Below are 18440 nucleotides of genomic sequence, written 5' to 3'. Positions count from 1 at the left end.
ACTATCACATGTCTCCTCCCATACATGTGGAGTCGCCAGCCACTTCTTTTCACCTGACAGTGAAAAGTTTCACCAGGGAGACGTAGCACGTGGGAGCATCATGCTCCCCTCCAGTCCCCCCCACCGAACAGGTGCCCCGACCGGCCAGAAGAGGTGCTTGTGCAGTGACCAGGACACATACCCACATCCGGCTTCCCACCCACAGACACTGCCAATTGTGTTTGTAGGGACGACCAACCAAGCTGGAGATAACACGGGGATTCGAACCACCGATTCCCGTGTTGGTAGGCAACGGAATAGACCGCTACGCCACACGGATGCCCCGCACAGTGTCGGTTATCAACTAGCTGATATCTGACGAATTACAATTATGATAGTTTTCTGAACTTTCTGTGAAATCCATGCCTGTGCTTGATGAGGAGGGACCGTTCTAGTACTACTACCCCCCTCCCACAAAAAACAAAACAAAAAACAGAACAAAACAAAACAATGATTTGTCTGTATTCTATTAGGTCGACAACATCTACCTGCTGTACATGCACTGTTGTTTTCCAGTCCTTTTTATGGGCTTGAGAAGAGATGAACTTCTTATCCGGGTGTGTTATTAATACAGTGTCTTGAATTTCTGGGGCGTAGTCATCAAGGATTTGGGGTTGGGGGGGGGGAGAAATCTTTGAAACCTTTTTGTTCCTGTCTGAGTCAACCTGTATCATCCAGACATTTTCAGCAGCCTAAAGCCTGATGCAATGACAGAGGAAAAAAATGCAAGACCCTCTCCTCGGAGCTGGGTGCCATTAAAGTTTTAACAGTGATGGGGATTTACGGAAAACCTTCCTATATCATCAAAAATCTCTTTTCCCTGCATCTTCTTCTCTGTTTACTACTACATTCTCCATCATTTACTTTTAAGGGTCTTTGTCTTTCTTGCTTTCTTTCTTTCTTTCTTTCTTTCTTATTTTTCACAAGTCTACATGCTCTCTCTCTTCCTTTTTGGTACACACAGACACACACATTTCTTTTATGTTTTGTTTACAGAATGTAAGTCACAAAGACTCAAAGGACGTCTTCATTGGAGAGGATTAATTATGCATAAGCCGCTAACTGTGCGACGCTAATGAGAGTAATGTAATGAGCAGTCATCCCAACAAGGGCAAGAAGTACTGAAAACTCAGTCAACTAACCTTATGAATCCCCCACCAGAAAAGGTTCTGTCAGAGGCATAGGGTTAGGCTGTCTCCATCCTTATCTATATTGTCTTCCAGACCCGAGCCTTTCTTTTATTAAAGCTTGGGGACCCACTCTTGGAAAGTGTGTGTGTGTGTGTGTGTGTGTGTGTGTGTGTGTGTGTGTGTGTGTGTGTGTGTGTGTGTGTGTGTGTGTGTGTGTGTGTTAGAACAGGTGGATGGGGGTATCTCGTGCTCTCCATTTAGGTCTATTCAGCAGGGACCCCAGTATATGTCACTGAATTATTGACCACTGGCTGCTCGATATTTTTTCCTCTTCCTTTTTATTTATTCATATTCAATTTCTGTCATTTGTTTTTCTGTTAACCTGAGCAAATGATGTAATGTGTTCTGTCAGAGAAAAAGTGTATATATTTGTAGGAAACTGCAAAGAAGCATGCACCCGCATACATTTTAGGATCTACCAGTGCAAAACTGAGTGTCAGTCTCTCAGTGTAACCACAATTTATATATTCACCCAAAGCTTTGCGTCACACTCCCTGCTGTGTGTATTTTAGAATGATACACATCTGTATGAAAAGGATTTATGCACAATATGGACCCCAGATTTAGCTCGAAGCATAAGATATCCTTGCAAATAATTCAGCTTACGACACAATACGAAATACTTTATTAATCCCCCATCCCATGGGGGAACTGAGTGCCACCATACATATAGAGCAGACACAAGGTAGGAGGTAGGTAGGGGCCGTACAAGCCATAATTCATGTGTGGGTGTAAGAGTGAAAATATATGAATGTGAACGGAGAATGTATGTATGTATGTGAGATGGCCAGAATGAATTATGGCATGTACGGCCCTTCATATTGGACAATAGGAAAAAGACATACACATCTCAAGGCAGCACAGAACAAGGGGAGAGAACAGCACCGACTTAAATCATTCATCTTTGCTATGATTAAGATGGGTAGCCAGGTGATTTAATTAATGCTTGTTACCATTATTGGTTGATATATACACATGATTATTCCTACACATTAAACAGTTAATGTTCAGTATCAAATACCCTCTTTTGTTATTTTCCTGCAGAGAGGATCTGGATACCAGCAGGCACAGCCCAGAGTTTATACACAAGTGCATACATGCAAACTAGGATACACACACCACGCGCGCGCGCGCACACACACACACACACACACACACACACACACACACACACACACACACACACACACACACACACACATTTACTTTTAAAGTGTGCTAAACTTATGGCTGTGCCTTGTCGCCAGTAGGAAGCGTGTAGGAACTCTACTTGTTATCCCTGTTCTGTGTCTGTGTGATTTGCAGTGTTTTTATGTTACTGAAACATCGAGGTAATTAACTGCAGGCCCGAATGTCATTGTGGTCCTAGTTCTAGATCAGAAGAAGAACAACAGGATTTTTTGTTGTTGATGTTGGGGTTTTTTTTTTACATGCTGCTTTTTTTCATAATTGTTTTCTCTCTCTTTTCCTTGCAAATTCAAGTTCATTTGTTCTTGTGTCATGCTTTATTCTCACATCCACCTTTCGCATGGCACAGCAAAGGAAAGGAAAAGAACGGGAAAGGTGGGACAAACAAGTAAGTCCAACTTGGTGGTTTTGAGTAATTTCCCACATTTTAAAAACATTTTCCATCTTCTTTTGAGAAGTATGTGTTACCGTGTGAAGGATGTATTGATAAAGTTGAGTTCAATAGTCTTGAAAGCAAGAGCCGATATTTATTCGGGGAGGGGCTCTTCTGTGGACCCCCAAAGCTAAATGATGCTGCCTCGCCATGAAACTCCTGTATGCCTCATGTTTTCTGGAGCAGGGCTTATCTCTGCTAAGATGAAATGTGAGCTTCTCTGGTTGAGTGACAGCTGAGCCTCCTGCCGGTTCAGTTTCCCCTCTGAGATTGTTCTGCTCTCTGGCAAGTTAAGCTTTTCCCTGTAATCCTCTTGGTACCTTCCACTGTGCATCTCCGAGTGAAAGCACGTGCATGTTTGACAGGGCGCTGCAAAATTGCATCACACTTTGGTGCATGTTTGTCTGCGTTGGAAGGATTATTCCCATAAACTTGAGTTAACTTGAGCTCCTTAAACTTGCCAGCAATATCAGTCATGTTATCACACACACTGCACGCGCACACACAACCACACACACATACACTGTATATATGATCACAATAAACTCAAAATCATCTATCTCTCTATATATCTCTCTAGATAGATATATAGAGAGATATACAGTGCATCCGGAAAGTATTCGAACCCCTTCACTTTCCCCACATTTTGTTATGTTACAGCCTTATTCCAAAATGGATTAAATTTCTTTTTTTTCTCATCAATCTACATACAATACCCCATAATGACAAAGCGAAAAAGGTTTTGTAGAAATTTTTGCAAATTTATTAAAAATAAAAAACTGAAATATTGCATGTACATAAGTATTCACACCCTTTACTCAGTACTTGGTTGAAGCACCCTTGACAGCAATTACAGCCTCAAGTCTTCTTGGGTATGAAGCTACAAGCTTGGCACACCTATATTTGGGGTATTTCTCCCATTCTTCTCTGCAGATCCTCTCGAGCTCTGTAAGGTTAGATGGGGAGTGTTGCTGCACAGCTATTTTCAGGTCTTTCCAGAGATGTTCAATGGGGTTCAAGTCTGGGCTCTGGCTGGGCCACTCAAGGACATTCACAGACTTGTCCCGAAGCCACTCCTTCGTTGTCTTGGCTGTGTGCTTAGGGTCATTGTTGTGTTGAAAGGTAAACCTTCGCCCCATTCTGAGGTCCTGAGCGCTTTTGAGCAGGTTTTCATCAAGGATCTCTCTGTACTTTGCTCCATTCATCTTTCCCTCGATCCTGACTAGTCTCCCAGTTCCTGCCGCTGAAAAACATCCCCACAGCATGATGCTGCCACCACCATGCTTCACCGTAGGGGTGGTATTAGCAAGGTGATGAGAGGTGCCTGGTTTCCTCCAGGCGTGACGTTTGGCATTCAGGCCAAAGATTTCAATCTTGGTTTCATCAGACCAGAGAATCTTGTTTCTCGTGGTCTGAGACTCCTTTAGGTGCTTTCTGGCAAACTCCAAGCAGGCTGTCATGTGCCTTTTACTGAGCAGAGGCTTCCATCTGGCCACTCTACCATAAAGGCCTGATTGGTGGAGTGCTGCAGAGATGGTTGTCCTTCTGGATGGTTCTCCCATCTCCACAGAGGAATGCTGGAGCTCTGTCAGAGTGACCATTGGGTTCTTGGTCACCTCCCTGACCAAGGCCCTTCTCCCCCGATTGCTCAGTTTGGCTGGGCGGCCAGCTCTAGGAAGAGTCCTGGTGGATCCAAACTTCTTCCATTTACGAATGATGGAGACCACTGTGCTATTTGGGACCTTCAAAGCTTTAGAAATTTTTTTGTACCCTACCCCAGATCTGTGCCTCGATACAATCCTGTTTCGGAGGTCCACAGACAATCCCTATGACTTCATGGCTTGGTTTCTGCTCTGACATGCACTGTCAACAGTGGGACCTTATATAGATAGGTGTGTGCCTTTCCAAATCATGTCCAATCAATTGAATTTACTACAGGTGGACTCCAATCAAGATGTAGAAACATCTCAAGGATGGTCAGTGGAAACAGGATGAACCTGAGCTCAATTTTGAGTGTCATACTATAGGGTGTGAATACTTATGTACATGCAATATTTCAGTTTTTTATTTTTAATAAATTTGCAAAAATTTCTACAAAAGCTTTTTCACTTTGTCATTACGGGGTATTGTGTGTAGATTAATGAGAAAAAAGGAATTTAATCCATTATAGAATAAGGCTGTAACATAACAAAATGATGCATACAGTGCTTTAATACATCAACAAAGAAACATAGATATAATGTAATATGTGTATTTATTCATCTTCGATGGTTGTTTGGTCACCCCCTCCCTCTCTCTCATCCCTGAACTTGTATCTGTAACTTTCTCTCTCTCTCTCTCTCTCTCTCTCTCTCTCTCTCTCTCTCTCTCTCTCTCTCTCTCTCTCTCTCTCTCTCTCTCTCTCTCTCTCTCTCTCTCTCTCTCTCTCTCTCTCTCTCTCTCTCTCTCTCTCCTCCTCCTCTCTGCTTCCCATTTACTACACACTTCATTAACTATCTGCCTGCTTGGTCTGGAATACCTCCACCTGATAGATGGAGAATAAGGAAATACAGTTCAGAAACAAGAGAAGGTCATTTTAAATTGGTCATCTCACTTCTCCTTATGAGTTGAGCAGGACCAGTTGTGTCTTCCGCGTGGTACGTATGACAAACATTTGTCTCTCGGTTGACTGCTGTGTGATGTAAAGCTGAAAGAGGTTAGGAGTTGGATGGTGTTCGCCGAACTGAAGTTGTGGTGGACAGATGTTAGAATCAGGGATGTCCTGCTGAGACACTTTTCATGAATTTTTTATGCATCAATTAGACAATTTGCATATCTGTTCATTACGTAGATATGTACTGATCAAGAAGTATGCATAGCCTTTCCTAGAGTATGTGTGTGTGTGTGTGTGTGTGTGTATATCGTGACCCCAGTTGGAATAAGTGGCTTGGATAATGGATGGATGGATGGATATATATATATATATATATATATATATATATATATATATATATATATATATATATATATATATATATATACATACACATACACATACACATATACATATACATATATACATACCTTTTTTTTTTAATAGCTCAAAGTTGTTAAATGGCAGAACAAGCTTGTTTCGTGCTCAATGCACTCATCAGCTGCCTACATGGTTACAGTAAACGTCCTTATTTGTATATATATATATATACATGCATACAGTAGTTAGAATTCAATTTTGAAGTGACTAAATATGCTTTTGCCCTTTGATTTGGTTCAACATGTCGCAATCTTTCTCGACTTTTATTCGCTTCTTATTCCATTTTCATGGCGCTTTTTTCAAGTCGCCCTGAGGAGTTGGTCATAAATAGGACAAGTGAGATATAAGGCCTACATTTCTGTAAAGTGACAGCATATTTCCTCATTTAGTTTTTCCACAGTCTATGATAGGAAAGGTTGACAGTTTCTGCAAGGATAATGGGAGAAAGATCAAGGCAGATGCTGAAATCCGATACACTGTAAACGCTTGAGAAAACAAAATGGAAAAAAAGGCCCCACCCTCCCTCCCTTTCATTAATTTTCTGACGTGTATCCATACCCATGGCAAATTGGATTGTCACACTCATTTTTAATTATTAAGGTTCCTCATTTGTCGGCCCGCTGGTGACATCACTGGCCCTTTGTTGTCATGGTGAAATGTGATCCGGATGATAACGGTGTGGAGATACTGGATACCATTGTTGTGTGATTGACGGTCTTGAGAGTTGGTAATGTGGGGATGAAGATAAACTCATTTAAGATGGAGGGTATGAAGTGACCCTTTTGGTCACAAACATGTACCTGATATACGGATGGTGCAGTGCTGGGGTACATTTTGATGAAGTCCAGCTGTCCAGTCACAAATTCCACAATTTCTCCCTCATCCATCCTTCTTCCATCTGTTGGGAGAAGCGTGGTTGTCATATAGTCTCTTAGCTAGACCTGTGTACTGTAAAGCCTGTGTGTTACTGGAACTGATTGTCAGAATGGATCTGCTGTGAATCAGACTTCAGTTCACTTTGCTAGCAACCCCCTCCTCCTCCAATCCTCATCTTTTCTCTTCCCAAACAGAGCCGGGAAGGGAGTATTCTCAGCCATGAAGCTCGGCAAGATCAAGGGCTCTAAAGACGACCACAAGAGAGGAGGTAAACAACGGCAACCGATCAGGGTGATCATGATCTATGGTTGTTGGTGATCAAAGACACAGATAGACAAGGCAGAAGCACTGACTGCTGTCAAACCTCACCTGTCTGATATCAGATGCTATTATAAAGCCGAATAACCCGCCCCAGAACTGTTCATAGTTTAACCCACAAAACCACAAGAAAAGAAAAAAATATTATAGTAATTAAACTTAACCTGACTGGAGATCACATCTGTGCCTAATCTTGGATAGAAATTAAAAAAATTGTGTTGACCTTGTCCCCCCCTTTTCCTACCCCCACCTTCCTCTGCCTGCCACACAAGGACTGACTAGGACCGACAGCTTGACCTCCATAGACCGTCACTGTGCCCTCTGACTTATGATTAGGCTGACTTGATCTAGTGACCCACCTGACCTAACCGTACCTTGCATATTGCACATGATGTACTGTTTTACAGTGTACAAGTTGCTACTGCTCGCATGTGTGTATATGCGTATATGCTATGAGATATACATACATATATATATATATATATATATATATATATATATATATACATATGCGGAATATACGTGTAGTTGCTGATCTCATATCTATGATGTTGTTTAGTATTGTTAGTATTAATGTTATGTTTAGTATTGTTCTGATCCCAAGGTGATTGACCTCTACTATCTATCCATCTATCTATCTACCTCTGTTACTCTACCCTGTTGATGTCCTTTTTTTACCCTCTTCACTGCTATCTACACCAGAATTTCCCTTCGGGGATGAATAGAGGTTATCTTGTTTTTTTATTGTTATTATTGATCATATTTGTAAGAAGTAATGATTAGTGTCTTTGTGATTTGGCAAGAGCAAAAACACACATGCCTATGTGACCAAAAGTAATATATGCACCACTTTAATGTCACCACTTGAATGTTACTGTCCAGATGAGCCGGCGGTCCTCGACATGGAGGACCTAGACAGGAAGGCAATACGTCTGGCTGCAACCTTGGACCCGGACACCATCTCACTGGCCTCTGTCACCGCCGTCACCACCAATGTCTCCAATAAGAGGTTTTCCCATGCACATTCTTACAGTGTAGCTACACAAAGGCTCTTTGTGTGTCTACACAAATGTAGACACAAAAAGATAAGCACCGATATACAAACACACACACAAATTCATGTGCACATCCACACAGATGAATGTCACACATTTGAATGTCACACATTTGAACATTCATATTTTGCTGTATGCTAATGACCTCAGTTAATAGGTTCACTAGACCTACTGATGATACTCATTATGTGAAGCAGGGTTCTACAGTGCAGCCATGTATTAGCATATGCTCCAAAAATAAACCCTTGCTGCATTAAAAATGGATAGGGGAGCACATGAATTGTGTATTCTGTCATTTTCTGAGTAAAATGAAATCTTAATGTTGCGTTGCGTTTCCCCCTAGATCAAAACCAGATATCAAAATGGAACCTAGCTCTGGGAGACAAGTGGATTACCAAGTATGTAAGAGTGTGTGCATGTGTGTGTGTGCATGTGTGTGTGTATCACTCTCTATCTAACTTCATGTCTTTATCTGTCCACTTGTGTGAGCCTGAGAACAAGATAGGGAAAATCTCAGCCAGCTCAGCACCCTTATGTAACAGCTATGGGAGCTTGGTTGATATGAGAAGATCGAGCCAGGGGTAAACTCATCCAAATTAAGTCTACTATTTTCTGTTAGTGTCTTGTGAATTCTCTCTCCCTTCTAAACATAAAATTTCCTAAATTAAACTATACCAGACTGCTGTGCAACACAGGAAAATAGAGTTTTTACACAGCACAAAATCTTACTATACTGCAAATGTATGTATTTAGGTAAGCTTTTATATTGGTGTGGATGTTGTCACATGGAGTCCACTGACTACAACAACTTAGCTTTTGTATCTGCCACAGCATCACTGAAAAGAAGTAGTACTGGGTGGGGGTTGGAGGAACAAGAGCAGATGCCCCAGGTGAGATTGTGGTGGGGTGGAGACGGGTGAGTGATGGTGGTAGTGAACTCATTAGTGTAGCAGTTCAGCTCCTGGTTTGTGGTTTCAGCCCAGCATGTCATGTCAGCCTGTAGCCTATATGACTTGGAAATACAGAGCTAATTCCCATGTGGGGCTTACCAGACATTCAAACGTACCACAGGGACAGCTTGGAGCAAGTGTATAGTGTGGACTTGTCTTTCTGTCGGTTTTCCCCCATCTTTCTCCTTCTGTCTTCTTCTGCGTAGGGATAATTAAGCCAGTGGGATACAGATTTAAACCTTTAGCCTGATTTTGGTTTGTTTCACTCAGTCTACTCTCTAATGCTCTGTTCAATTCAGCTGGCACAACTCTCTGAGAAAAACTAACAGGCAAAGATACCGCCATTTGTCAAACACCCTCATTGCCTGTTAAATGACTCAAAACAGCTTGTATGGAGTGAAGAGACAGATTTGAATTATTTGCCTACTTATCAGGATAACACTGCGATATAGGGATGCACTGCTATCACATTGTCATTGTTGATACCGATTCGTAGAGCAAATCTTTAATCATAGGCCAATACCGATTATCAGTACGATCCATTTCTTTGTTGAACAGTGCAGTTGACCATTAGTTTGAGGTCAATGGGCAAAATAATTAAGATAGAACCAGTTTTTTTTTCTTCATTATAGAAATACAGGGGCAGCACAGTGGTGCAGTAGTTAGCGTGATCGCCTCACAGCAAGAGGGTCCTGGGTTCGAACCCCGGGGTAGTCCAACCGTGGGGGTCATCCCGAGTCGTCCTCTGTGTGGAGTTTGCATGTTTTCCCCGTGTCTGCGTGGGTTTCCTCTGGGTGACCCAGTGTCCTCCCACAGTCCAAAGATATGTTGGTCAGGTGAATCGGCCGTACTAAAAATTGTACCTAGGTGTGAATGTGTGTGTGTGTGTCGGCCCTGTGATGGACTGGTGGCCTGTCCAGGGTGTCTCCCCGCCTGCTACTCAATGACTGCTGGGATAGGCTCCAGCATCCCATGACCTAACTCCGGATAAGTGGCTTGGATAATGGATGGATGGATGGATGGATGGATGGATGGATGGATGGATGGATGGATGGATGGATAGAAATACAGACTTTCATGTGCCAAAAATACAGTAAATCAAGCCATTTTGCTTTTATTTGTGGCATGTTACTCATGGCTGTTATCGACCAATATCTGATACCAGTATTGCTATGGCTTTATCCCTGCTGCATAAACTCATGACTTTGTCTGCGGTATCAGCATTTATATTGCCGTTGGTTAAACGCCATGAATTAAGAAACCACCTAATGTCACCTTACAAAGTTGGTAACGATGTTGTTAATTTTTGCCATCAGATTAGCATCACAATTATAGAGGCCAGGCAGCTGGTGGGCCTCAACATGGACCCAGTGGTGTGTGTAGAGATTGGGGATGACAAGAAGTACACATCCATGAAGGAGTCAACCAACTGTCCATACTACAATGAGGTGAGTCCTTTTACTGCAGCTCTAAACTAGTCTCTTTATTTCTTTACAGTGGTGCAACTAGTTTTCTTTTGAATATAGCTTTACTTTGCCATTATGCCTTTTTGTATAGTCCCACCTGTAGAATTATATTCGTACTTCCAAGAGTAATCCTAGCTTCCCAACTGCAACATTATTCTGGTAATGCTGTAAAACAGACACTAATTCTACTCCAAAGTTGATTATGGCCACAAAAGTAAAGGTTCCCCGTGATTTGCTGCTAAGGCAAGCTGTATTTCAGACCGATGATTTTGATTAGATTAGGCTGTAAGAGCAGAATCACTGCGACACAAGAAACACAAAACACAAAACTGCATTGCATTCAAAGGATTTAATTCTCTTTATACATGTTTGAAAAATAGCACCAGATTGCTGAGGGCTCCAGTAATTGTTGACTGCTGGACACCACATTTCTGTTGGACATCACATTGTGAACTTGGACTTTTTTTACTGAACAGGAAAGATTGTGTGTTGGTAGGAGGTGTTGTGTTGTCGATGGTGCCGATTTGCAGTGAGGATTATGTACTTTAAGCTCTCAACCTGTGGGGGAAGTGTCCTTCAGGGAAGAGTTACTGACAGTTTTCCTGTATTGATTCTTTCTGTTTGTATGTGAGGACGCTGTAGAGAGAGACATTCTACAACATTTAAGATCAGTCAATCAATCAAGTTGCATTTGTTATAGCGTTTTTCTACCTGCAACAGCCACTCAAAGCGCTTTCAATTACTTTACAAACTTCTCCAGAGATTTTGGATAACCTGTACTTACAACATTCCATTCAAATTGTTCTCAATCGATGCAGACTAGCTTGCACGTGGCCACCCTTATCTTCTCTTCTTGTAGCCACGCTCTTCTTCTTCGCCTTTATTTTTTCAAGCTTTGGTTCTCTTTCGACACAGTTCTGGTATCACTTTAAAGTCATGTTTCACTTTGGCTGTACTTGTCTATATGCTAGAATGTATACCTTGAACTGACCAAGAAGATATTGTTATATACATTCATGGGTAAATTATTGAACGGGCCTACTGGGCCCGGGTCCAAGGGCCCCTAAGCCAGATCTTTTGCATGAAGTCACTGTTATTAACTTTGCATTTCTTGTCGCATAGTCAAAGGGCTTAGTCATTCATGTCAATAACAGAGCCCCAAAAAGTCCTACTGAAAAACTGAAGGAAACTGCAGGTGAATGTATGTCTTAATTAATATGCTGTTGGCGTTAATTGTGTGTATGTGGGGTGCAAATCCTGTTGAGGTACAAGTGAATTTAGTTAGTGTGCTCATGACTGCAAGTCAGTGTACCTGCCCTGCCCCGGGGGGGGGGGGGGGCTTTTACACATCCGTGCCCAGGGGCCCATTGTCTCATAATCTGACTATGTATATATTATCATTATATCTTTTAAAACAATCATTTTCAGGTGTCCGGGTAGCGTAACGGTCTATTCCGTTGCCTGCCAATACGGGATCGCCGGGTCGAATCCCCGTGTTACCTCCAGCTTGGTCGGGCGTCTCTACAGACACAGTTGGCCATGTCTGCGGGTGGGAAGTTGGACGTGGGTATTTGTCCTGGTCGCTGCACTAGCGTCTTCTCTGGTCGGTCAGGGCGCCCCCCTGATCCTGGGTGGAGTGGCGACCGGGATGGTTAAAGAAGGCAGAGAAATTGGCTAGATACAACTGGGGAGAAAAAGAGGGAAAATTAAAAAAAACAAAAAAACAATTATTTTGATGTTATATAAGTAGTCTTTTGCTGTCCTGGGAATCAGTGGTTTTTAACGGTGTTGAGTTTTTTTTCCTGAATTTTATGATAATTGCTGTAAGAATCCATGCAGCCTTCATCATTACAAATACAATATTGGATGGATTTACAAATGTCTCCAATAGCACAAATAAAATACAAATTAGTTGCAATCCTAAAATATACACAAGGCAGCCACCATCTGTGGGTTTAAATTAATAAAGTTGTATTGTGTCTGCATGCTAAAAAATGAAGTTCTTATTCAGTAAATATCACATGGAGAATGTCCCAGTGATTTCTATTCCATTTCTCACCAGCTTTGCTTTGCACCACCTCTCATTTCCTTCTTGTGAGATAGGGATAGCAGTCATGGGTCATGGGCAGGCCTGGTGCAAATCAAAACTTGTGTTTGGATCGCTGATCTATAATGCACTCTGGATCAATAACGTAATGATCAAACGCCTGCTAAGATTGAAGCCAACAAAAAGTTCCCTGTCAGCCATATTTGTATTACTATATTTGTATCTGACATCTAGTCACTGTGGCTAGATGTGAAGACTACATTTATAAAAGGATGCAGTAAAACTATACACAAATGATATTGCATTGTCAAAGGAAATAGTTATTTATCATATTTTAATGGTTATAATGTTTTGAGATCTAGTAGTATTAATTGCACATTCACAATCATGACTTAGAATAAACACTATTGGGGCGTCCGGGTGGTGTGGCAGTCTATTCTGTTGCCTACCAACACGGGGATTGCCGGTTAGAATCCCCTTGTTACCTCCGGCTTGGTCGGGTATCCTTACAGACACAATTGGCCGTGTCTGCAGGTGGGAAGCTGGATGTGGGTATGTGTCCTGGTTGCACCTCCCCTGGTCGGTCGGGGTGCCTGTTCGGGGGGGGGGGAACTGGGGGGAATAGCGTGATCCTCCCATGCGCTACGTCCCCCTGGCGAAACTCCTCACTGTCAGGTGAAAAGAAGCGGCTGGCAACTCCACATGTATCGGAGGAGGCATGTGGTAGTGTGCAGCCCTCCCCGGATCGGCAGAGGGGGTGGAGCAGCAACCGGGATGGCTTGGAGGAGTGGGGTAATTGGCCAGATATAAGTTGCTGTCTACTTAAGCTATGTCCACGACTACAGCACCAATGTGGGGAATACCAAGATGAACGGACTCACTGTTCCTTGTGTAGCTCTCTTTTCCACATCATATGGAAGGTCAACACAAACTACTAAATTAGGATTATCTCTGCATTGGTTTCATTAAAACTTCAAGACATTAATCCCCAAAAGAACCCTGCTTGCAGTTTTTTCATATAGCGCAAGAACAAAGAAAGTGAAAAACAAATTGAACTGGCAGACTTTTCTTCTTCCCCCCTGCAGTATTTTGTATTTGACTTCCACGTTCCACCAGATGTAATGTTTGACAAGATCATCAAGCTCTCGGTAAGTAAAATGTGAATACCAAAAGGACACACTGTCTACACAAATAGGACACATACACATGCTTATTCAGCCGATCTGACCTTTCATTTTGAACACAAAGCCCACAATTCTCTTCTGCTGTCTCCACTCCAAAACGTGAGCTTTTGTGTTGCAGTTTCCAAGACAACAGCATCAGACTTCATATGTTTTGTTCACATTTCATCTTCCGTTGTCCCTGAATAGGTTATTCACTCCAAAAACCTTCTGCGGAGTGGAACCTTGGTTGGGACCTTCAAACTGGATGTTGGGACTGTTTACTCTCAGCCAGGTAAACAATGAGCTTCAGCTACGATATGCATCAAATATCTGCTCAAGTGATGATTGATAAAAATTGATATTTTTTTGAATAAAATAAATATACATTTATTTTATTTCATATTTCTATTATTTTATTTTATATTATATTATATTATTATTATATTATTTATATTCACATTATATTTTAATCCTATAAAATAAAATAGAAATTGATAAGTTGATAAAAAATCAATTTACTTCTGAAGTATTTACGTGAATCTAGTCTGTATAGACCCTAGTGTGCAGTACAGATACAGGTGTGCTTTAACTATAGAGTTACTATATAACTACTAGGAACTACTATGAAAGATGTTTATTTTTGCAGCTTTATCACAGATAAAATATCAATACTTTCCGGGTGGCAATCACACATAGTCACATCGATTTTTATCAAAAGCTCCCTCAGTGACTTAAACATTGAAAGTATTACAATAGTGAATATATTTTCACAACTACACTTTGGCTTTTGGTGGCAGGGTGGTTTGGGTCTTTTGTCAATAAACTGAATAATTTTCAGGCCATGGTTATAAATTAAGAATTTCTTCCTAATTGCCTTGTCTTGTTGAATAATGGCAAATTAAAACAAGTATAATAAAACTGATTGTTTTATGGGCAGGTTGGTTGGTTAGTTGGTTTATTAATTGATTTACCAATTGATTTATTGATTGCCGCCTATCACAGAGCACCAGTTCTATCACAAGTGGGCGATCCTGTCTGATCCGGATGACATCACAGCAGGCTGCAAGGGATATATCAAGTGTGACATTGCCGTGGTTGGAAAAGGTGACAACATTAAGACGCCACACAAGGCCAACGAGACTGATGAAGATGACATAGAAGGGTAATAAGCTACAGTGAATGTGCCAGTTTTAGAAAATAAAATGCATTATATTGCATTACAGCACTGCAGATCATTGAAAATACTCCTACCTATTCAGTTGAATTACAACATAAAACACATTAAATGATATTGAAAAACACAATAACAGTTAACATGGCTTCACTAGATATCCATTACAAAAAGTACAGTAATCCATGGGGATATTTAGTTAAGTACTATGATTACTTTCAGTTACTTTTGGATTAACCTGCTGGAATCCAAGCAGCTTTCCAGTATATGGTGTTAAATTGCGTTTATTCATTAGCATCCTTTTCAAACACAATCAGGCATTATTAAAAGGTGTGTAAAATTATGATTGCAGTGTATAATGTTATCACATTTCTAAATTTAATTTTGGCTCTTTTAATAAACAGATTTTAAATCAAGATGAGCATTTCTATAGTAACTTTAACTAAATACATATACCGTCTTTGTAACCAGATTACTGTGTTCATGTTACGTGTGATTCATTTTTCCAATCACTTTTTTTGTTTTATGGATAAGAGTATGCCTTTCCTCTCCTCCCCTTTCCTTTCCTTCCATCATTTTTACAGGAACCTCCTGCTCCCAGAAGGAGTCCCACCAGAGAGACAGTGGGCCCGGTTCTATGTGAAGATCTACCGTGCACAAGGACTTCCTAAGATGAACACAAGCCTCATGGCAAATGTGAAGAAGGCTTTTATAGGAGAGAACAGGGACCTGGTGGACCCCTATGTTCAAGTGCAGTTTGCTGGACAGAAAGTATGTCCATCCACACCCCGCTCTGTCCTGCATTATATTCTAGGGCCTATGTTTTTTTTTTTTTATTGCCCTCTCGTGTTATAATATGTTACAGTACACCATGGTTGTTGCAGAAATGTGGTAAAGGGTTTTACTGAGATTGAAAAAAGGCCTTGATTATTTCACTGAAGTATAGCTACTGTAGTTCAATCTTTCTTATATCAATTCAAGTTTTGGCTTTTAAATGATATTGGTTGGGGCATTTTAGACAGAAGTTTTTGAAATACCCTTTTTTCAGCTCACTACCAGTTAACTGATACCTATATCAATAAAGCTTTATTAGAGCAGAATATCTGTGATTGGAGGTATAATTTAGAATGACTTTTTTATTCCAATTGACCAGTGTAATTTTACAAATGACTCCCTTTTTTCTGCAATTTAAAAATATAACTCGGGTGTTCGGGTAGCATAGCAGTCTATTCCATTACCTATCAACGCGGGGATCCTGGTTCGAATCCTCGTGTTCCCTCCGGCTTGGTCAGGCATCCTGATACAATCGGCCGTGTCTGCAGGTGGGAAGCTGGACATGTGTCCTGGTCGCTGTACTAGCGCCTCCTCTGGTCGGTTGGGGGCCTTGTTCGGGGGGGGGGGGACTGGGGGAAATAGCATGATCCTCCCATATGCTTCGTCCCCCTGGCAAAACTCCTCATTGTCAGGTGGAAAGAAGTGGCTGGCGACTCCACATGTGTCAGAGGAGGCATATGGTAGTCTGCAGCAGAGGGGGTGGAGCAGCGACCGGAATGGCTCAGTGAGCAGGGTGATTGGCCAGGTACAATTGGGGAGAAACGCGGCGGGTGGGGGAAATCAAAAATAAATAAATAAATAACTCACCCTTATATTTGTGAATACTTTTAAAACTGAATAAGCTTAAGCATAGACTGTAATAGTCCCAAAAAGCAGTATTGGTCTGAAATTCTACTCAAGCAGGCCAGTACAGATTCAGCATAATGGGTCGCTCGCCACCTGCTGAATTTCAATCTTCTGGTGTCTGTGCAGGGGAAGACGTCGGTCCAGAAGAGCAGTTATGAGCCCATCTGGAACGAGCAGATCGTCTTCACTGAGATGTTCCCTCCACTTTGCAAACGCATGAAAGTCCAGATAAGAGATTCTGATAAGGTCAATGACGTTGCCATAGGAACCCACTTCATTGACCTCCGCAAGATATCCAATGAGGGTGACAAAGGTGGGTCAAAAATCAAACCCACAGACACTTTTCAAAGATAAAGGACAGAGGACACAGGCAAAGATGAGCAGTACAAAAAAACAAAAACAAAAAAAACACCAAAAAAGAGCAAATACAGAAATATGAAAGAAAGGAAATAGAATGGGTGGCACGGTGGCCCAGTAGTTAGCACTGTTGCCTCACAGCAAAAAGGTCCTGGGTTTGAACCCCAGGTCGTTCTAGGTCCTTTCTGGGTGGAGTTTGCATGTTCTCCCGTGTCGGTGTGAGTTTCCTCCGTGTGCTCTGGTTTCCTCCCACCATCAAAAAGACACATGCATGTTAGGGTTAATACTCGTATCTGTGCCCCTGAGCAAGGCAATGAAAAGAACTGCTGCTTTACAATAGGATTGGGATAAATGTAGAGAACAAATTCACTGTAAGAATACAATTCGTTGTAAGTATACAATGTCGAATAAAGTGGCTTTCAGCTTTCAAAATGGGGCTACGGGTAGATAAATGGAGAGAGATGCAGCATTGCGGATGGATGGAGGGAGGGAGTTTCAGAGGGTGGGTGCGACTGCAACACTCCCTGTTGCCAAAACTGCAGGGGTGAATTTTTGATATGGAAAGGAGACTAGTTGGGTTGGTAAGGGAGGAAAGATCAGTGAGGTATAAATGATGCTGGGTGATGCATTGCTTTATGATGGCGAGTGGGATTTTGTTGCTGGAGAGTTGTCAAAGATAGTAACTGGTCAGTCTTAAGCAGTCTACGTACTTCATGTTGTTGTAATTAACTGTGCTAATCACTACAGAGCCTTGTTTTTTGTAATCTGTAGACCTTGGAGTCATATGACCCACCTTATCCATTCATAATGGTCCTATTGTAATTCGATGGACACTATTTTTCAAACAGACGCGCAATCAATACATACATCCCACATGTATCACACCATAGTAGCTGTTATCCACATTGCCGTATAACACTTTTGCAAACGAGACATATCACAGTGAATATCATTACTCAGTACTACAGTACTAAAACAGTCACCTCCTTTTTTTCTTAAGCATATTGTTTATCACCCATACTCACAACCTCAATATTAATTCACCTCCCTAATCGTCCTATACTCATCCCGCCCCAAAACTGGACCCCAGGCTTCCTGCCTACCCTGGGACCAGCCTGGGTCAACATGTATGGTTCCACTCGCCAATACACTCTGATGGACGAGCACCAGGACCTCAATGATGGATTGGGAGAGGGTGTGTCCTTCAGGGCCCGTCTACTGGTCTCTGTGGCAGTGGAGATCCTGGACACCAACTCCAGTGAGATCATGAGCTCCACAGAGGTGCAGGTGGAGCCTGTCTCCAATATCTCAGAGGTGAGCATGCCATCAACTGGCTGGATGCTGAGCTGGGTTGCTCATTATTTACTTTCTGTGTCTTATTATCGGACTTGATTATGTGTTGCAAGTCATTAAGTTGCTGATTATTGGTTCACTTGATTACTACTTTGCTGGTGGAGTCGTTAAATTCCTAAGCATAAAACAACATTCAAATTT

The 18440-nt window shown here is 41.7% G+C and overlaps 1 protein-coding gene across 1 annotated transcript in view; it reads left to right on the top strand.

Annotated features, from left to right (window-relative positions):
- The window catches only part of otofa (otoferlin a), a 112452-nt gene that overhangs the window by 65733 nt on the left and 28279 nt on the right, over positions 1 to 18440 (top strand). The window contains exons 6-15 of the mRNA XM_056294431.1: positions 6934 to 7007; positions 7940 to 8066; positions 8456 to 8510; positions 10379 to 10510; positions 13661 to 13723; positions 13946 to 14030; positions 14741 to 14900; positions 15494 to 15680; positions 16716 to 16902; positions 18037 to 18260. Of these exons, the coding sequence (XP_056150406.1) occupies positions 6934 to 7007; positions 7940 to 8066; positions 8456 to 8510; positions 10379 to 10510; positions 13661 to 13723; positions 13946 to 14030; positions 14741 to 14900; positions 15494 to 15680; positions 16716 to 16902; positions 18037 to 18260 (1294 nt within the window). The remainder of the gene's footprint in view (positions 1 to 6933; positions 7008 to 7939; positions 8067 to 8455; positions 8511 to 10378; positions 10511 to 13660; positions 13724 to 13945; positions 14031 to 14740; positions 14901 to 15493; positions 15681 to 16715; positions 16903 to 18036; positions 18261 to 18440) is intronic.

This window comes from Lampris incognitus, chromosome 15 (genome assembly GCF_029633865.1).
Source record: "Lampris incognitus isolate fLamInc1 chromosome 15, fLamInc1.hap2, whole genome shotgun sequence".
Classification (NCBI taxonomy): domain Eukaryota; kingdom Metazoa; phylum Chordata; class Actinopteri; order Lampriformes; family Lampridae; genus Lampris; species Lampris incognitus.
Note: the sequence above shows the minus strand (reverse complement) of the source record. Positions and strands in the feature narration are given on the sequence as shown.